Here is a 22,054-nt window from a genome sequence, read left to right as displayed (position 1 = left end):
TCAAAATACTGAGAAAGTCTCTTTAATGGATTACAGAATGAAGGTTAAAAAAAAAAGAGGACAAAATACTTATATGAGACCATGTAATGTTTTACTTCAGAATACTTTCTTTGTTTTACCCGTAAGAGTTACTAATAATCTCTTCCCACTACAGAAATATACATTCTCTCTCTAATTTTCAGTTAATGCCTAATAGGAGAGCAGCATTTCTACTATACCTGGCAGAGACCAGAAAAGGGTGGGAAAGAGTGAAAAATCCATTAAAATCTCTGATTCAAAAGAAAGGAAAATAAAAGAAGCACTTGCTTCCATCTCTGAGGTTTCAAGATACACACATAGTAATAAAAAATAAAGATGTGTAACTTACTTGGTTAAGGCCACCTGTTTACAGAACCTTCTACAGCACAACATAGACTGTGGCTGCCAATGCATTCCCTAATCTAACCCAGTGAGTCTCAAGCTATTATATATTACTTTGCAGACAACAGAGCCATGGCAAATAAAACTCAGCTTTATAAGTCTTTTTAAAAAGCATCATAAAGCCATGTAATAGTCTGTGAAGATAACTGAGTGTTACAATAGCCTGCTTATTATAAAATAAAAAAATAAAATAAAATATTTATTTATTTTAGCAACAACAAGCCCCTCAGGTCCATCCTCAGATCCACACAGACTCATATTCAGTATTAGAGGTCAGTCTTAGGTCAAAGTCTTGACCCTGACTCAGACTCAATTTACATTTATTAAGAACCACAACAGCAGAGCTTCTCTGAGATAATGCATATAACAGTGCCCAGTCTAAACTCTTTCTAAATGCCTTTTCATTTTATATTCAGACTTAATAGTACTCCTTAAACTCTCACCTAGCACCCTCTACTTAAAAGCAAAACAAAAGATCTATTGTAACCAAACTGAAATAAACCAAAGGGGAACCTTCTGAAGTAGAAACATCACCAGAGTTACCCGAAACCCTGAATTACTGTTCTCAGGAAATTCCAAATTCTTCTTTTATGAAAGACACAAACAAAAAGACTTCAAAATTTAGTAAAGAATGCAATTTCTGAAGCTTCATTTAGAGATGGCAGAAATAAAATGTTGGTTTCACCCTTTTTAGCCATGGTAGCCCCATCAGAAGGGGAGCTAGCCAACCTGATACCTGTGAATATTGAAATATTAAGATCAATTCAAGCAATTAGAGCCATTGCTCAATAGATGTAACCAAACAAAAGGGAAACCATTGTAACTTAGAAAATAATTAGTTGTAAGATAAGAAGCTCTGGAACAATCTCATTTTAAACAGCTTGGCCTTGGAAGAACAGATGCGCAAAGATAAGAAAGTTACAAGGTGATCACAAAACCAGCCTTGAGGGATAAGGTATATGTGATACCAGGACTGAGTCTGAAGACCCCCGATGACCACCCGGAGGTGCCAACAAACATGCGCGAAAGACATTAGCATATGCTAACGAGTTCCCAGAAGATCCATGAATGTGATAAGCATTACTTGGAAATATACTGAATATGTATATTAACATAGTATAAATACTTGCTGGTTTTGTCTTTTGGGTGTGCACGTTAGGTGGAGTTATCCCCCATGCACCCAGTGCTGCAATAAAGAATGCCTGCTTTCTAAAACTTCAAAATAAGTCTTAGAGAGTGAATTATTTTGCCGCTTTCCGGTAACAAACCTGGAAAGTAACAGAAAGCCAAGATAGACAACAATTACAGTTCCTGAGGAGTCTGGAAGTCCTAGCTCTGAGGCAATATATCTGACAGTCTATCAAGAAGACATGAAACTCCTAACTTCAGGGTTTCTCAGCTAGGAGGCACAATCTAGGTTAGAGAAAGCTTTCACTTTAACAAACAGTAAATTCTGAATTTACAGGTAGCCTGTTTTCCATTAGAAGAATATTTCAGAGGAAAAAATTTCAGCCAACTCTACTTGGCTGAAAAACTAGACTTCCTGAACTCTGCTGGAGTTTGCTATTAGTTTTATTACTTCTGCATGGATGGCATTCAAATATTGTGTCAACGGTAGCAATATAAAAGCTCTGAGACATAAAACTATTGTTTTGTTTATACATAAACAACTATCTAGCTTTCCCAAACAAAGGTTTCTTCCTTGCCATCTATTATTTCTGATATGTGGCAGACTATTTTTATGGTATGTTCTCAGAAATCACAGATGACAAACATAGTGGAAAATATTCTGTGCTTACTGGCATCATGGGAAGTTATTGAGGGCAATCATCTCCAGGTCTCATTAATCACCCTCACAAAATTTACATGCCAGCATAAGGTTCAGTTCTACTTTTAAGATGAAAGTGAGAAGAAATAGTTGTCAACAGATGTATAGCCTGAGATGGACTAACTAAAGCAAATACGCAACTTGGAAGAACTTTGAAAGTCAGTTTAGGTCATTTGTATGATTAGGCAAAGCAAATTGAGTAGTCTGCTGGTATAATTATATGTGAGAGACTGATTTTCACGTTGCATAGCACAATTGGCATAGAGCCTGCTTACTTCTAACATTTAGACAGCATATGTCATGAAGCAAGAATACCAGAATGCTTGCTTTGAGTAGTTATCTCAATACTGAGAGACTCATGTTTTGTACATACAGAAATTCAGGTATCTTTTCTTAGAGGTACTTAAAGTGGAAGAGAGAAACATGGGGGGGGGGGAAAGCAGGAAAAGAAACTGAGGACAAAGTGTTTAATTACTTTACCAGCATAAGCATCTCTTTTGAACCACTACTTTCTGCACACCACTTCAACTATTCTTCCTTTAAGAGACTCATTTCAGTTTTACTGACCTTTTAAATCAATGTCACAGCACCTCATTTTAACCTTGCACAAAACCATGTAACTTGATGTTGTAGTTTAGCCCCAGTCGGCAGCTGAGCACCATGCAGTTGCTCACTCCTCCTCCCTGGTGGGATGGGGAGGAGAATTGGAAGAAAAAGGCAAAACCTCGTGGGTTGGTATAAAGACAGTTTACTGGGAAAGCAAAGGGAGAGGGAAATAACAACAGTATTTATAACAGAATATACAAAGCAGGTGACATCCAATGCAATTTGCTCACAGCCCAGAGGCTGATGTCCAGCCAGTCCCCAAGCATCGACCCCTCCTCCCCAGAAAACCCCACCTATATCCAGAACATGACATCATGGTATCAAATATCCCTTTGGCTAGTTTGGGTCACCTGTCCTGGCTGTGTCTCCTAGCTTCTGGTGAAAATTAACTCTATCCTAGCTGAAAACCAGGACACTTGAGAAGGTACATCCTCCCCCATGTCTTCATTTTTAGCCATTTGAGGGCTAAACCAGAGAATGCAGTCCAACAAAGCATAAACTGCTGCTGAAGACAAAGTATTTATTTTTTCACTCCATCGCAGCACATCGCTGCTATCTCTCTTGATGCCACAGTAGCATTTGTGTAGTCAACTAGATGAGAACATGGCTTGTCTGAAAGCTAACAGTCAGTGTCTTCACCTGATTCACTGAGAAGATAAACAAATTGCAGAGGCAGCATGGAAAAGGGAAGGAACATAGTTGGGACAGATAGCAAAAGGCAAGAGCATCCCCCTTCAGTGATAACCCACACTTCAGTGGACAAACTTATTTCAAAACCTGAATAGTTTTCACAACCTGAATAGTTACATCTAGAATCTTTGGGATAAAGAGCTCAAAAAAAAAACCAAACCACCATACATTATTGGGCTACCTATACTAAAGCCATTCATGAGCACAATCTGCTCAGAAAACACAAAGGACATAATGTTTAAGGTATCATGCACTGTATTCATCACTACCTTGAGCTCCCCATTTTGAACCTCAGCAATGATTACCCTAATCATCATAATTTTGAAGTGATATTATTTAAATCTGGCAGGACAGCAATAGCATCCCTTTCCAATTCTATGAAGCAATAGCAAGTTCTTTCAGAGGTGTCTACTTACCCTATTGTTAGCCAGCACAAAGCACAGATAGAACATAATAATCCAAAATCATCATCTGTCACCTATTTGAAACCTACTGCAAAAGATAGGCAGAGACAATTTATCTCAAAAAATGGGCTGTGGCGAGTTGTATTTCATAATGGACTTGATCACAATTGCAACAGAACTCTCACTTTTTAGTCAAGGAGTTCCTGTCTGAAGTAGTAATTTTTGGATCTACAGAAAGACAACTGGGGAGGACAGAGGGGAAAGGAATAACAGCATATGCTGTCCAGGTGCACTGCAACAGGTTAAAAGTTAATAGGAATTCTGATCTGTCAGTTTTCACGTTAAAGATGGCTGTTTCCTTCCCCTTGCATCCTATCTCACACATAAGAATCGCTTACAAGAACTTTAATCTGCTTCACAGCTATGATTGTTGATGACAAACATTGTTTTTAAGTATTTTGTTTTAATGAAGAGTACTAGCAGACTGAGGAGCACAGAGCTATCATATTCCCAAAAAAAGACGAGAACCATCTTAATATACTGTTTCCTTTATGGTAGTCTCAATTACTAATATTATTTTGATTTTTAAAAGCAGCTGAAATCACCTAAAGAACTTCTACAACACATCTCCTTAAAACTATTCCCAAATCCAAACAGGTAAAATACAAAATACAAGCAGTATGTATATATAAAGGATAATTATCATGGTTTAGTCCCAGCCGGCAGCTGAGAACCACACAACTGCTCGCTCACTCCTTCCCCACACTGGTGGGATGGGGAAGAGAATGGGAAGACAAAAAAGGCTGTGTTGGTTTTGCGTGGCAAGGTTTTGGTAGCAGGGGGGCTACAGGGGCGGCTTCTGTGAGAAGCTGCTAGAAGCTTCCCCTGTGTCTGACAGAGCCAATGCCAGCCGGCTCCAAGATGGACCCGCCGCTGGCCAAGGCCGAGCCAATCAGCGCCTCTGTGATAACATATTTAAGAAAGAGAAAAACAGTTAGAGAGCGCTTTTGCAGCCAGAGAGAGGAGGGAGAAGATGTAAGAACATCTGCAGACACCAAGGTCAGTGCAGAAGGAGGGGGAGGAGGTGCTCCAGGCGCCGGAGCAGAGATCCCCCTGCAGCCCGTGGTGAAGACCATGGTGAAGCAGGCTGTCCCCCTGCAGCCCATGGAGGGAGGATGAGGGGGTGTAGCGATTCCACCTGCAGCCCGTGGAGGACCCCACGCCGGAGCAGGTGGAGACACCTGAAGGAGGCTGTGACCCCGTGGGAAGCCCGCGCTGGAGCAAGCTCCTGGCAGGACCTGTGGACCCGTGGAGAGAGGAGCCCATGCCAGAGCAGGTTTGCTGGCAGGACTTGTGACCCCGTGGGGGACCCACGCTGGAGCAGTTTGCTCCTGAAGGTCTGCACCCCGTGGAGGAGACTCACGTTGGAGAAGGCCGTGAAGGACTGTCTCCCGTGAGAGGGACCCCACGCTGGAGCGGGGGAACAATGAGTCCTCCCCCTGAGGATGAAGAAGCAGCAGAAACACCGTGTGATGAACTGACCGTAACCCCCACTCCCCGTCCCCCTGTGCCGCTGAGGGGGGCGGAGGTTGAAGCTGGGAGTGAAGTTGAGCCCGGGAAGATGGGAGGGGTGGGGGGAGGTGTTTTTAAGGTTTGGTTTTATTTCTCATTCCTCTACTCTGTTTTGCTTAGTAATAAATAAGATGAATTCCCTCTCTAAGTTCGGTCTGTTTTGCTCGTGATGATAATTAGAGAATGATCTCTCCCTGTCCTTATCTCGACCCGTAAGTTTTCTTTCATTGTACCTTTTCTCCCCTGTCTAATGAAAGAGGGGAGTGATAGAGCAGCTCTGGTGGGCACCTGGCCCTCAGCCAGGGTCAACCCACCACAAAGGCAAACCTCATGGGTTGAGATAAAGACAGTTTACTGGGACAGCAAAGGGAGAGGGAAATAACAACAGCACTTAGAATATATGGAACTGATGATACACAATGCAATTTCTCACTTCACAACCCCACGACCCAACACTCAGCCTCTCTGGAAAGACATTGCATCACAGGCTAAAGTGACGGAAACCTAAACTCCTCCCTTCAGACCACAACTTGAAGATACAGGGTTCTGAGTCACAAATCATAGTCTCATGGTTTAAACCAAGCTGGCAGCTGAGCACCACGCAGCTGCTCGCTCACCTCTCCCCCAGCGGGATGGGGAGGAGAATCAGAAGAAAAAGGTAAAACTCATGGGTTGGGATAAGGACAGTTTCCTAGGACAGCAAAGGGAGAGGAAAACAGCAGCAACAGTACTGATAACATATAAAGCGGGTGACACACAATGCAATTACTCACCCGACCCATGACCAGACACTCGGCCCGTCCTGGAGCTGCTGCTCCTCCCCAGCCAGCCCTCTTTATATTCTGACCACAGAATCATAGAATGGTTTGGGTTGGAAGGGACCTCAAAGATCATCTAGTTCCAAACCCCCTGCCATGGGCAGGGACACCCTCCACTAGACCACATTGCCCAAAGCCTCATCCAACCTGGCCTTGAACACTTCCAGGGATGGGGCCTCCACAACCTCTCTGGGCAACCTGTTCCAGTACCTCACCACCCTCACAGTAAAGGATTTCTTTCTAACATCTAATCTAAATCGACCCTCCTTCAGCTTAAACCCATTACCCCTTGTCCTGTCACTACACTCCCTGATAAACAGTCCCTCCCCATCCTTCCTGTAGGCCCCCTTCAGGTACTGGAAGGCCCCAAATAGGTCTCCCTGGAGCCTTCTCTTCTCCAGGCTAGACAATCCCAACTCTCTCAGCCTGTCCTCATAGAAGAGGTGCTCCAGCTGTCTGATCAGCTTCGTGGCCTCCTCTGGACTCACTCCAACAGCTCCATGTCTCTCTTGTACTGGGGCCCCCAGAGCTGGATGCAGTACTCGAGGACTTGCTTCTCAAGGACCAGGATAGTGTTCCGGGCAGTGGCATGGGGCACAGGATATGTTTCCAGCCATCCGGTGGTTGCTTCCACCATTGTAAGTACGTAGCACTTGCCTTGGCGGGTTTATGGGAGTGCGACGTAGTCGATTTGCCATGCTTCCCTATATTTATATTTCAGCCATCGTCCTCCATACCACAGAGGATTTACCCGCTTGGCTTGCTTGATTGCAGTACATGTTTCACATTGATGGATGACCTGTGAGATGGTGTCCATGCTCAAGTCCACCCCTCGATCACGGGCCCATCTGTATGTCGCATCTCTTCCTTGATGGCCTGAGGTGTCATGGGCCCAATGAGCTAGAAATAATTCACCCTTATGTTGCCAGATGTACTTTTAAAACCAGCTTCTCTAGCCGGGCAGCAATATCTTGCCACAATGGGGCAGCCCAGATGGGTTTGCCTCTGCGTTGCCAGTTGCTTCGCTTCCACTGCTGTAACCACCCCCACAGGGCATTTGTCACCATCCATGAGTCAGTATAGAGGTAGAGCATCAGCCACTTTTCTCACTTTTTCAGCAATATCTAAAGCCAGCTGGATGGCTTTCACCTCTGCAAACTGGCTCCATTCACCTTAAGCAGCTTCTGCAACTTGTCGTGTAGGACTCCATACAGCAAGGTTTTCCCACGATGTGACAGGACCCATCAGTGAAGAGGGTATATGGTTTCTCATCTTCTGTTAGTTTATTATATGGCGGGGCTTCTTCAGCACGTGTCACCTCCTCCTCTGGCGACATTCCAAAATCTTTCCCTTCTGGCCAGTCTGTGATCACTTCCAGAATTCCTGGACGACTGGGGCTTCCTATTCGAGCCTGCTGTGTGATCAGTGCAACCCACTTCCTCCATGTAGCATCGGTTGCATGATGTGTAGAAGGGGCCCTCTCTTTGAACATCCAGCCCAGCACTGGCAGTTGGGGTGCCAGGAGGAGCTGTGCTTCAGTGCCAATCACCTCTGAAGCAGCTCGAACCCCTTCGTAGGCTGCCAATATCTCCTTTTCCGTTGGAGTGTAGCGGGCCTCAGATCCTCTGTATCCCCGACTCCAAAACCCCAGGGGTCAACCTCGAGTCTCCCCTGGTGCTTTCTGCCAGAGACTCCAGGTAGGGCCATTCTCCCCGGCTGCAGTGTACAGCACATTTTTTACATCTGGTTCTGCCCGGACAGGCCCAAGAGCTACAGCATGAACTATTTCCTGTTTAATTTGTTCTAAGGCTTGTCATTGCTCAGGGCCCCATTTGAAATCATTCTTCTTCTGGGTTACGTGGCAGAGGGGGATTACTATCAGACTGTAATTTGGAATGTGCATTCTCCAGAAACTCATAATGCCTAAGAAAGCTTGTGTTTCCCTTGTTGTTGGTTGGTGGGGACATGGCTGCTATTTTGTTGATTACATCCACTGGGATGTGATGACACCCATCATGCCATCTTATTCGTAAATACTGGATCTCCTGGACAGGCCCCTTCACCTTACTTCATTTTATGGCAAAGCCAGCCTGCAGCAGGATTTGGATTATTTTCTTCCCTTTCTCAGAAACTTCTTTTGCTGAGTTGCCCCATACAATGATGTCATCAATGTATTGCAGGTGCTCTGGGGCTTCACCCTTTTCCAGTGCAGTCTGGATCAGTCCATGGCAAATGGTGGGGCTGTGTTTCCACCCCTGGGGCAGTCGATTCCAGGTGTACTGGATGCCCCTCCAAGTGAAGGCAAACTGTGGCCTGCACTCTGCCACCAAAGGGATCGAGAAAAATGCATTAGCTTTATCAACTGTGGCATACCATTTGGCTGCCTTTGACTCCAGTTCATATTGAAGTTCCAGCATATCTGGCACGGCAGCACTCATGGGCGGTGTGACTTCATTCAGGCCACGATAGTCTACCGTCAGCCTCCACTCTCCATTGGACTTCCACACTGGCCATATGGGACTCTTAAAGGGTGAGTGGGTTCTGCTGATCACTCCCTGACCCTCCAGTTGATGAATTAGCTTGTGGATGGGAACCAGGGAGTCTCTATTGGTTCAGTATTGCTGCCAGTGCACAGTTGTGGTAGCAACTGGCACCTGTTGCTCTTCAACCCTCAGCAACCCTACAACAGAAGGGTCCTCCGAGAGACCGGGCAGAGTAGACAACAACGGTTCAATTTCCTCCGTCTCCAAGGCAGCTATGCCAAAAGCCCACCGGTAGCCTTTTGGGTCTTTGAAATACCTTCTCTGGAGGTAGTCTATGCCCAGGATGCACAGAGACTCTGGGCAGTCACAATGGGGTGCTTTTCCCAGTCATTCCCAGCTAGACTCACTTCAGCCTCCAGCAGAGTCAACTGTTGGGATTCCCCCGTCACTCCAGAAATAGAGATGGGTTCCACCCCTTCATAGCTCGATGGCATTAGGGTACACTGTGCACCAGTGTCCACTAGAGCCTTATACTCCTGTGGATCTGACATGTCAGGCCATCAGATCCACACAGTCCAATAAACCCAGGTGTCCTCCTCCACCTGGCTGGAGGTAGGGCCCCTCTAATCCTGCTCATCATATTTGACTTCGAAGTCGCTTCAAGAGGATCATAAGTGCGATCAGGCCTTTCACTCGATCTGGGGGACTGCCTGCTGGAAACTGGAGCAGCATTTTTCCTGGAAGAATCCCTTTTTATGACTGTATTACCTTGCAGCTCACGTACTCATGCCTCTGGAGTCGAGGTAGGCTTTCCATCGCACTTCCTCATGTCCTCTCCGTGGTCGCGCAGGTAAAACCACAGGGTACCTCGTGGTGTGTACCCTCTATATCCCCTCTCCAGAGCAGAGGAAAATTTACTCCAAATAGCTGAGATCCTGGTTCTGTACAGGTGGGGAGTAAGACATATCCTCTTTGAGTTGCCAGACCTCCCGGGACAGTTTGCCCACAGCCGAGACGAGGGAGGAAGAAAGGCTCTCTTCATATTGCCAGAGTCAGCCAGCTACTTCATCCACTGTTTGTGCCTCTTCACTTTGCCAGTCCGTTACTGCCAGTGAGTTGGCGTACGATGATGGTGCACTCTGTATAAACTTCCACCACATGGGTCATGTGCACTGGACTTCATCAGGGTCTGTGGGTAACTGCGCATTTTCCGGGTCATAATAAACCATCTCCCGCACAGCTAATTCCCTCAGATATTGGATACCTCTCTCCATGGTGGTCCACTTGCCTGGATGACATACGACATCTTCACTGAAGGGCTACCTTTCCCTCACACTTGACAGAAGTCGCCTCCAGAGGCTGAGGGCCTGTGCCTTTTTCCCCCAATTGCCTTGTCAATGCCCCCTTCCCTAGACAGGGATCCCAGCTGCTTGGCCTCCCTGCCCTCCAGTTCCAGGCTACTGGCCCCGTTATCCCAGCATCCAAGCAGCCAGGTAATGATGTGCTCCCCTGGAAGGCGGCTGAAATCTTTTCTCATATCTCGCAGCTCACTCAGGGACAGGGACTGGGGGGGATTACCTCTGGTTCTGGCTCTTCTTGTTCTCGTGATGGTCCTGGTTCATCATCATCTTTCACTAAGCGAACCGATTTCCTTGTGTATTTCTTTTTGTGTATAGGGGCGACTGATACTGGTGTGGGTTGATCTTTTAGCTTGGCTACAGTACCTGTTGTGGGGGTTTGGGTAACTGCAGTGCCTGTGGGTCTGTTCTCTCTCCTCCCTGATGGCGCCGCCTACTATCGAGTGGTGTTTGATAGATTGTGGCCAGGGCCCAGCACAGGGCGATAAGTTGTGTCTCCTTGGAATACCCACAGCATTTTCCTTTCAAATATTCCACCGTTTTATCAGGGTCCTGCAGTTGTTCGGGAGTGAAGCTCCAAACCATTGGGGGTGAGAAGGTCTCTAGATACCCGCCCATACTCTCCCACATGCCATGACAGCCCTGACTATTCAGCCTCAGGGAAGATCCCTGGGTGGTATTCTTGAAAAAATTTTTGCTAACCCTGAACAGGACTTGGAAAGCATGCAGGAGACCTAGCAATAGGAATATACTGGCCTGAACATTCCAAGGGTATTCAACATTCTCAAAAATTCTTGTAACCAACCAAAAGGGAAAAGGGGAGGTGAAAGAGTGGGAGAAGGTATCCCCCGCCGTCTTCCCCATAGATTGGGTCCAATTATTAATCAATTCTGAAAGATATTGACCGAGGTACAGGCATGACAGAAATGCTATATGCAAGTACCAGCTCAGACCCATGACTGTCAATGATATCTTATCATAAGTCGTTATCAGACAATACAACAACATGAGAACACGAACCCCTCTCCCAGAGGTGATAAACAGCGCCGCAGGGATTACATAGAGTAAACACCGGTTTACAAACCAGAGCCATGTGATCAAACAAAATGACTGCTTAAATAACATTGCAAATACTTATCACAACTTTGTTTTAACACGCTCAGGTCAGATCTGTCATTAACACAACCCTTCATGCCCCCATTGGGCGTCAAAAAGGACTGACATGGTTTAGCCCCAGCCAGCAGCTGAGCACCACACCACCGCTGGCTCATCCCTCCCCAGCGGAATGGAGAGGAGAATGGGAAAGACAAAGGCAAAGCCTCATGGGTTGGGATAAGGACAGTTTACTGGGACAGCAAGGGAGAGGGAAACAATCAACAACAGTACTGGTAACGGAATATTCACAATGGGTGATAACAGAAAACAATTTACCGATCCTACCACTAACTGACCTGATGCTCAGCCCACGCTCAGACCATCCTGCAGCCGCACCAAATCCGCCCCTCCCCAACTAGCTCCCTTTTATGCCCCTTTTTATGGTGAGCATGACGTCACATGGTATGGAGTAGCCCCCTGGCCAGCTTGGCTCACCTGTCCTGGCTCCTTGTGAAAATTAACTCTATCCTAGCCAGAACCAGGACAGCTGAGCATGACATCAAATGGTATGGAATATCCCTTTGGTCACTTTGGGTCAGCTGTCCTGGCTGTGTCCCCTCCCAACTTCTTGTGCACCCCCAGCCATCCCACTGGCGGGGCAGTGTGAGAAGCAGAAAAGGCCTTGACTCTGTGTAAGCACTGCTCAACAATAACAAACACCACCTCTATATAACAAAAACATCTCTATATTATCAACACTGTTTCCAACACAAATCCAAAACATAGCCCCTTACTAGCTACTGTGAAGAAAATTAACTCTATCTCAGCTGAAACCAGGACTGCAGTCATCCCTAAAAAATAAAAACAACATGCCCATAATTTGTGAATATTCAAAATATTCAAGTAAGACACCTGCTAGAGGAATACTTTGGATTTTCTCACATCAGAGGGAAAAATATTCAGAGTTCAAGTCTGGATATTTCATTTGCGATTAAAATAAACTGGATTCCTCTTCATACTAGATTAAGGGTCTATATCAACCTATACCTAGCTAGCTCTTTGCTGCAAATCTTACCTTTCAAATAAACCATCACCTTCTCAACCCAGGTTGCAGGAACATCTAATGATACATCCTGACCTACAAAGCTTTTGAAAACTCTGGTTTAAAAAAGAAAAGCAAGCCAGAGTGCAGAAATGTTTATTATTGCAATACTACAATGTGGGGACTTTGATAGCTGACAGCAGTCTCTCTTGATTTCCTCTTTTGATGCAATTCAAATCATTAGCCATTTTACTGGAACATAAATTGTAGTCTAGTTATAAACAGAAGGTAAATTAGCGAGGAAAATCTCTGAAGTGTTCTGACAGCCAAATGCTAGAAATACTTTAGGTAAGCAATCATACATATTCTACAAAGCACAATATTGTTGACAAGAAACTTGTCAGGTATTTGATTAACCTGCCACTGCATTTAAGAATAAATAACAAACAGCAACTGCCGTCGACTACTGAAAGCACTGTATTGGGTTTGCATGGCAAGGTTTTGGTAGCGGGAGGGGGGCTACAGGGGTGGCTTCTGCGAGAAGATGTCAGAAGCTTCCCCATGTCTGATAGAGCCAGTGCCAGCTGGCTCCAAGATGAACCTGCTGCTGGCCAAAGCTGAGCCCATCAGCAATAGTGGTAGTGCCTCTGTGATAACATATTTAAGAAGGGGGGTGGAGGGATGGGGGAAACTGCTGTGCAACAGCAGCTGGAAGAGAAGAGTGAGAATGAACAACTCTACAGACACCAAGGTCAGTGAAGAATGAGGAGGAGGAGGTGCTCCAGGCGCCAGAGCAGTGGAGCAGATATCCACCCTGCAGCCCATGGAGGACCCCACACCAGAGCAGGTGGATGCGCCTGAAGGAGGCTGTGACCCCGTGGGAAGCCCGCGCTGGACCAGGCTCCTGGCAGGACCTGTGGACCCGTGGAGAGAGGAGCCTATGCTGGAGCAGGTTTGCTGGCAGGACTTGTGACCCTGCGGGGGATCTACTCTGGAGCAGTCCATTCCTGAAGGACTGCACCCCGCGTGAGGGACCCATGCTGGAGCAGTTCGTGAAGAACTGCAGCCTGTAGGAAGGACCCATGTTGGAGAAGTTCGTGGAGGACTGTCTCCCATGGGTGGGACCCCATGCTGGAGCAGGGGAAGAGAATGAGGAGGAAGGAGCAGCAGAGACAACGTGTGATGAACTGACCGCAACTTCCATTCCCCATCCCCCTGCGCCACTCAGGGAGAGGAGGTAGAGAAGTTGGGAGTGAAGTTGAGCCCAGGAAGAAGGGAGGGGTAGAGGGAAGGTGTTTTAATATTTCCTTTTATTTCTCATTATCCTACTCTGATTTGATTGGTAATAAATTAAATTAATTTTTCCCCAAGTCAAGACTGTTTTGCCCGTGGCAGTAACTGCTGAGTGATCTCCCTGTCCTTTTCTAGACCCATGAGCCTTTCATTATATTTTCTCTTCCCTGTTCAGTTGAGGAGGGGGAGTGATAGAGAGGCTTGGTGGACACCTGGTGACCAGCGAAGGTCAACCCACCACAAGCCAAATGCTATTGTCCAGCTTTTCAAGCATGTACACAGGCATATATGAGAGATGCATCTCCTCACTAAAATTAAGTTAATAAAAAACGTAACTTTGCTGAAGAGAAGGCAACTAACACATGCACAATGCTGAACCCTTAAGAGACCCCTGAACAAATCAACACTTAAGAGTCTGACTGTTCATTTAGGAATGAAAAGACAAACTTAGAAGCCTAACTTTCACCATGATTAAGTGTATACATGTGCAGATAATGACTTCAAATATTTGCGTGGTTCTTGCAAAGACACCTTCCATCAGGGTCCACTCTATTCTCCTTACTTTGTGCAAAATAAAAGATGTAGCTAATTTGTTCCATAACCTGCAAATCGATTTCTACACTACCAGCTATTGTCACTGAGCATAAAATCTGACATTTATTTGAAAGAAATGTTTAATTAGAACTGGTGCTTAAATCCTCCACATCAGATATTTCACTCAAAAAAACCCAAGGCTTCCCACAGCAGTAAGCAAATATAGCAGGATCAGAAAAATAGCTCATATCCTGCCTAGATACAACCATCAGAAGCTTACAATACAAACCTTACACACATTTAGTGTCTCCTAGTGGAGAGTTGACCCTAGCTGGCAGCTAAGTCCCACGCAACTGCTCCCCCAATCCCCCTCAGCAAGATGAGGGGAGAATAGGAAGAACAAAAGTGAAAAAAAAAACAAAACAAAAAACATGCAAGGCAAAAAACATTCACTCACTACCTCCCACACACAGACCAATGCCCAGCCAGTCCCCAAGCAATGATCACCTACCAAACTCCTCCCTCCCCTCCCCTTTTATTACTGACCATGACACTATACAGCATATATCCCTTTGGTCAGTTGGGGTCAGCTGTCCTGGCTGTCCCTCCTCCCAGCTTCTTTGAGCTTACTCACTGGGGGCAGGCAGAGTGAGAAACAGAGGCAGTCTTGACACTGTGCAAACACTGTTCAGCAACAGTTAAAAAATGGGTGTGTTATCAACACTGTTTTGGTTAAAAAATAAATAAATCTAAGAGTCTAAAACCTAGCACCATACTGGCTACCATGAAGAAAATACCCCAGTGTTGTGGTTTTGCCCCAGTCAGCAGCTGAGCACCACGCAGCCACTCGCTCACTCCCCCCACAGTGGGGTGGGGGAGAGAATTGGAAGAGTGAAAGTGAGAAAACTCATGGGCTGAGATAAAGACAGTTTAATAAGTAAAGCAAAAGCTGCGCACGCAAGCAAAGTGAAACAAGGAATTCATTCACTACTTCCTATGGGCAGGCAGGTGTTCAGCCATCTCCAGGAAAGCAGGGCTCCATCACACATAATGGTTACTTGGGAAGACAAATGCCATCACTCTGACTGTCCCTCCCCTTCCTTCTTCTTCCCCCGGCCCCTTAAATGCTGAGCATGATGTCATATGGTATGGAATATCCCTTTGGTCAGTTGGGGTCAGCTGTCCCAGCTGTGTCCCCTCACAGCTTCTTGTGCACCCCCAGCCACCCTGCTGGCGGGGCGGCGTGAGAAGCAGAAAAGGCCTTGACTCTGTAAGCGCTGCTCAGGTATAACGAAGTCATCTCTATATTATCAATACTGTTTTCAGCATAAATCCAAAACATATCTCCATACTAGCTACTATGAAGAAAATTAACTCTATCCCATCCAAAATCAGCACACCCAGCCAGACCTAGTTGTGGTGGTTTAACCTCGGCTGGACGCCAGGTGTCCACCAAGCTGCTCTATCACTCCCCTCCTCAGCAAGGCAGGGAGGGGAGAAAATTAAGACGGGAAAAAAAACAACCCCAAACTCGTGGGTCAAGATAAAGGCAGTTTAATAAAGCAAAAGCAAAAAGCTGCGCACTGAAGCAAAGCAAAAAAGCAAAAGATTATTCTCTACTTCCCATTAGCAGGCGATGTCCAGCCACGTCCTGGGAAGCAGGGCTTCAGTACGCATACTGGTTACTCCAGAAGACAAATGTTGTAAAAAAAACCCAAATGCCCCTGCCCCATTCCTCCCCCTATCTCTCAGCTTCTTATTGCTGAGCAGATGGCATATGGTACGGAATATCCCTTTGGTCAGTCTGGGTCAGCTGTCCTGGCTGTGTCCCCTCCCAAGATTTTGCCCACCCCCAGCCTGCTTCTGACGGAGGGGGGAAGAAATGTTGGAGAGACGGCCTTGATGTGTGCTGGCACTGCTCAGTAGCAGCCAAAACACTGGGGTGTTATCAACACCTTGCTAGCTACCTATACACAGCACAGCACCATGAGGGCTGCTGTGGGGAGAATTAACTCCATCGCAGCCAGACCCAATACATTAGTACACGCCTCAAAAAACAGTAAGAAAACTCAAATCTGGTATGTCCTTTTAATGCAGACAAAGCAAGTCTAATATTGGCTGATGAAAGAATAGGTGGAAGTTTCACTGACTTTGACTAACTAGGCCACATTAAAACTACAATTCCCTCCTCTAGGCTTATAAATATACTGTATCTGCCCCCAAATACAACAACTATCCCTCTCTTGTACCTTTTCTTCTACAGTTGTCACAATTTAAAACACTATGTAAAGCAGTGTGTTATTTCAAACTGGGGAGCTGTACAATGTTTCATTTTGAGGGATTTGCATCACATCATTAATGTGGATGGATTTCCAGAGTAATGTTTTGGGTGTTTAAAAAAAAAAAAAAGTGCATAATGGATAGAAATTCCTCTTTGTCTAAACTTCCCCTAGTTTCCTTTCATTTTGTTCTTTTGTGAACAGGTGTCTCATTGGTTTCATTTATCCAGGTACAAACAATTTTCAAGAAACAGACTATCTCATAATAATGCTAGGTCAACATTTTCACTATGAGATAAAAAAATTCCACTCATTTCACTGTTCTCACATTAAAAGTAACAAGTTCTTTCATTTAGTACTTAACATGTACTAACTATAAATTGGAAGTCTCAGACACAGACTGCAGATGCTGCTAAAGCAGAAGTCCCATTTAAACATCCAGCATAGGCAAAGCAGTTGTCATTAGCACTTCCTAAGTGATTAGTATAGATCAAACATCCATCTGGCATTTACCTCAACTTACCCAATAAGTGTTATACTTGCCTTCTCCACTGTGCAATGCAGAATACATACTGAAATGGCAATATAATACGTATAGAATGCTTCTCTAGTGGTAGAGATGGTCAAATGTGGAAGTGTTGGAGTAAAATCAAGTGTCTACTGAAGTCAAAAATGGAAGTGCAATGTGCTATGCAAAAATAGCATGATACAGCCCATGTACTAAAGACACCTAGCCTGGCAGTTAAGGACTTAGTTAAGAACATAAAGGCAAATGAATAGAAAGGGTATAGCAATAAGTACCTTACAAGTGCTTAAAAGAATATCAGCAACACAAAAATATGCAAAAAGCCCAATAGCCTAATTTCCTGGTGTAATGAATAACTCCTGTAACATTGTCCTGGTTTTCGGCAAGGAAAGAGTTAATTTCCAAAAGAAGCTGGGAGTGGACACAGCCAGGACAGCTGACCCAAACTAGCAAAAGGGATATTTGATACCAGGAAATCATGCCCAGTGTATAAAGGCACTCCCTGTTCAGGTACAGGCTGGACGTCAGACTCCAGGCAGTGTATATTCCTTTATGTTGTTTATGGTTGTTGTTATTTTCCTCTTCCTTTGCTATCCTAGTAAACTGTCCTTATCACAAGCCATGAGTTTTACCTTTTTCTTCCAATTCTCCTCCCCATCCCACTGGGGTAGGGAGGAGTGATCAAGCTGCTTAGCTGCCACCCCGACAGTCCTTTCTGGCACCCAACATGGGACATAAAGGGTTTAGATAATAACAGATCTGATCAGAGCATGTTAAAACAAAGTTGTTATACGCATTTATTATAATAGGTAAATAGCTGCTGGTCACCATGGTGTTTTATTTGTTCACATGGTTGTGTTATATAAATCCTTACTTCCTGTACGTATTACCTGCAGTGCTATTTATCACCTCTGTGAGAGGGGTCCGGATTCTCATTTTGCCGTACTGTGTAATATCGACTTATGACATCACTGGTCATGAAGTTAAACTGGTATTTCTAAATGGAATTGCTGTGATGCCCATGCCTCAGATGATATCTCTCAGAACTGATTAATAATAGCACCCAATCTATGGGGAAGATGGGGGGGGGATACTTTCTCCCACTCTTTCACCTCCCCTTTTTTCTTCAGGCTGGTTACAGGAGGGGGGGGAGACCACGTTCAGGAAGCAAGTGCAAATGCAGTTAATTGTGTTCAATCATTAAGAATGGGATTGAGGCATGCTGTGTTTGTTTTAGAGCAGCTGGACATTCCCATCACTGAACTCATAATGCAGCAACAACCAGGCAACAACTCAGAAGTTTTGCTGTGGTTGGTACAATCATTGCACTATCCTGAAAGCAGGACTCAAATATCTAACAATCTCCTAAACTCATCAATCCATCACTGTCTGAATCTTCCTGAAAATCTCTCTCCTATGAGTAAAGGTTCTGCCATCTACAGTTAAAAATTATAAATGGTAGCTCCATACACGTGAGGCTTTTTATTTTTAAATACAATTTACATAGTGATGAGCCATATTCACCAGTGTTTAACATTAGAAATAAAATTACCAAAAAACCCCCTCAAAGCTAAGTTATCAATGCAGTTATCAGTGACTTTTCTGAGAAAGAAGCTATTTTTAGGGAAACGTGTTCTTAGGCTAATTCAGACTCCTTTATTGATTTATTTTTAAATTCAACACTAAATTATTTTATACTGTTGCAATAAAAAGGAAGGACGTTATCAGCTTTAAATTTGCTGGCTTTCAATTGAGCTTTTAGCTCACATACCTGCCTTTGCCTTTCCCTCACACTTCGTGTAGTTTCACAATTATACTTTACAGACCCTATATTGCTTTTTGCTGCTTGCTGTCATGACAAAATCTCACAGAAGTGTCACAGGAAATCAATTCTGATAGAAGTAAAAACTTTATAAAAAGCACTTCCAGATGCATAAAGTATCTAAGTTTTGCTTACTTATCATTAGAACAATAGAGAACAAAAAAATCATCTTTGAAAATGAATCTATAGTTTTATTTTCAGTTTTTAAAGGGAAAAAAACATGGAGACAAACCAGTTTACATAGTGTAAGAGTAAAGGGTAAAAGCAGACACAAAACCAAAATAAAAACCCTAGTGATTCATGTCTAACAAAGCTCAGAAATGGTGTATGCTGCAGTTCGTGCACATAAGCCCCCTACCCTAGAGATGACATTATCATTCTTTTTGTCTGATGTCTCAACTGCAAAATCTCAAGGGAGTCATGAATATCTGTGCCACTGTAATCACTTAGTTCCTTTTTCCATACAAAGAAATATTAGATTATATCTGCAGCGTGTGCCACTGCTGCACTTAGCAAAGTTAGATGATTTGCAGTTTTGATGCACACTGGTGCAAAGCTGGATTTTTAGGTCCAATGTTAATTATTAGCTTTTGATATACTAGGAATACTTGCACCATATATTCTTTCTAGGCAGACAGAACGTTCCCTGCCTTGAAAACTTTACAACCTAATGCCCACAAATTCAGAAGATTTAGCACACAATCATGGGGGGGGGGGAAGGGCTGAAAGATCACCCAGTCTATTCTACCTTCCTCAAGGCAGGACTTCCTAGGCAATCCTGCCAGATATCTGTCTTGTCATGCCTAACTTACTTTCCTGCAACTATTCAGGCATGTAGAAAGAAAAATGCATGTATGCACAAGTCTTCAGATTCAACAGGTGGAAGAACACAACACTGTGAATATCTACTGACTTTATTAGGATGCCATGGCAAGGTCCATCTGAAAAAAATGAGATTACAAGAATATGGCCCAAAATACATAATTTGAGAGAGAAATATAATATGTTATTGTGGCAGGTATACATACAGATATACCCACATGCATTAAAAAACAAATGTTAACTAGGAAAACTACAAGTTTATTTTAGATGCAACATACAATCAAAGAACATATAATTTAGCAGCTTTCCCCTCCCATTATTCTGTGCTCATGAACACGGACAGTCTTAAGAGACTTCCACCCAAATCAATGAACTGCCTTCATTAGTTTATTTATCACTAAAAAAATAATAATAAAGCAGGTTGCTTAATTAAATTCATAACTAATATCTAAAATAAAGGCATATTATGCTTCACCATACACCACATCAAACTAAACTAACAGGACTGACTCTCTGCAGTGTGCATGCTTTTTATATTGATTACCTCTTTCAAATGAAACAAAAAAATCTAGCACACTGGTAGAATTATACCTTCCTCAATGACTATTATTCACAGTATCATAACACCCAATTAAGCTATAAACTCAGTAAAAACACAGAATTACATAATAATGCCATTTCCTCATTTTGACACACTTCTCATTATTCAAGGCCCATTTTTGTCAAATGTATCTCCCCAAAGTTTAAGACATTTTTAACATGCATTAGTCTGGAAAGTATTATTAAAAAGGGTGCTTTAAGATGCTTAGCAACCCAAGAACCCCATAAGTACCATATAGTTGCATCTGACAAAATACACAGGTGTAGGCAAGACTCCCACATTAGAGCTACAGGTAAGTATAGGAGTATAAATATCACAGGTCTAACCAGGTCCTCCAAGTCAACCACCAATGCTGTCAGAGGCTCCAGGTCCTCATCTTCCCCCAAGCCCTACGCTACCTTTCTTGAGATGCTACAAACATCAAAGCTCCTCTACAAACCCTGCATCCAAATGGCGATCCGAAATCTCCACCAGATTCCCTCTCGCCAACAAGCACCTTCCTCACCTCCTCCAAAATCCCGAGCCTGTTCCAGCATGTGCCCCTACACCTAGCAACATCACAGTCCCCGTCCCTGCCCCAAACCCACAGCAACACTCACCCAGCAGCACCCTTGCCCCCATCCCACCCGCACCCTAGCACCACTTAGGCTCCCCTTCCCCATCAACGACCTCCATAAGCCCCCGAATAACCGGTGTCCCCTCAGGCACTCCCTCCCCAGGGCCCCCCAGCATCACTGGGACTCCTCAGCCACCCCCTGCCCAGCGCCCCTCACCTCAGCCCGCCCCAGCCCCGCCGCCACGGCCCCGGCCGCACCTCACGGTCCTTGAGGCCCAGGAGCAGCACCTCCTCCATGAGGGTGAGTCGCGTTTCCTTGGAGTCGCCCTTCTCGTCGTCGCCGGGCTCATCCCGACGGCCTTCATCCTCCGGGCCGCCCCCTGCCCCCCGCTCCTTGTCGGCGGCGGCGCTGCGGGAGGCCTCAGTCCGGCGCTGCACCAGGCCAGAGCTGCGCTGGATCAGGGAAGTCATGCCTGGAGGCGGCAGGAGGGCAAAGACCCGCCGCGGGGAGAGGGGCTTAGCGACAGCTCGGGAGGGAGAAGGAGAAGAGATGGGAACCGCTCCTGCCTCGCCCTATCCGCACCGGGACAGCAGCCGGCCGGGAAAAGACATGGGGAGCGGAGCGGGGTACGTCGACCCTCACTGCCACTACTTCCGTCTTCCCCTGCGGCAGCCGAACTGGCGGAGACGGTTTTTCCTCTAATATGGCGGCGTGGGCTGATATCAGCGGAGGATATGGCAGCGACGGGGACGGGACGGGATCGAGCCGAGCCGAGGCCTCCCGGCTTCAGGGAGCGTGGGCAGTGCTGGCGCTGGCCGTTGTTCACTGCTAGTGTTACCCAGGACCGTGGAGGACGGTTAATCCAACACTCCGGGCGGGGGCCGCTCGCTCGCTCGCTGCCGTGGCATAACCTAGGGGCTGGGTAGTACGCTCTCTTAAATTAATATTTTTTTCTTTAAAAAGTGCTTTATTTACAATCTTAAGTCTGCTTGATTTCATTTTTAGCCACAAGACCATGCCTGATTGCTAGTGCAGCCCCCCCCCCCCCGAATATATCTTCATATATATATATACACACACACTCATTGACTAAGCTCAGGTGAGCATGTGGCGCTCTCAATCGACTTTAAACCGAGTAAATGGAGTCCCTTGGCTTTGCTGTCGATGAAGCATCTTTTCAAACCTTTAGCCCTTTTGAGTGTGGCGCACCAAAAACTCAAAACTACTTATCAAGGCTAAATCCCATATACATTTCCAGGTAGCATATTTTATTGCAGAATAAAGGTGTTTAAGATGCAAGTCTG

At 45.2% G+C, this 22,054-nt stretch overlaps 1 protein-coding gene across 2 annotated transcripts in view; it reads right to left on the bottom strand.

Moving 5' to 3' along the window:
• Positions 1 to 21,507, bottom strand: part of LOC142599190 (Golgi phosphoprotein 3-like) — a 58,745-nt gene extending 37,238 nt beyond the window's left edge. Inside the window, exon 1 of one of the 2 annotated variants that reach the window (XM_075739080.1) lies at positions 21,008 to 21,507. In XM_075739080.1, coding sequence (XP_075595195.1) covers positions 21,008 to 21,220 — 213 coding nt within the window. In that variant the 5' untranslated portion in view covers positions 21,221 to 21,507. The remainder of the gene's footprint in view (positions 1 to 21,007) is intronic. The other variant, XM_075739081.1, reaches the window with a different exon arrangement.
• Between the last annotated feature and the right edge of the window lie 547 nt (positions 21,508 to 22,054).

Source organism: Balearica regulorum, chromosome W (assembly GCF_011004875.1).
Source record: "Balearica regulorum gibbericeps isolate bBalReg1 chromosome W, bBalReg1.pri, whole genome shotgun sequence".
NCBI classification, from domain to species: Eukaryota; Metazoa; Chordata; class Aves; order Gruiformes; family Gruidae; genus Balearica; species Balearica regulorum.
This window is presented reverse-complemented; position numbering and strand designations above follow the sequence as displayed.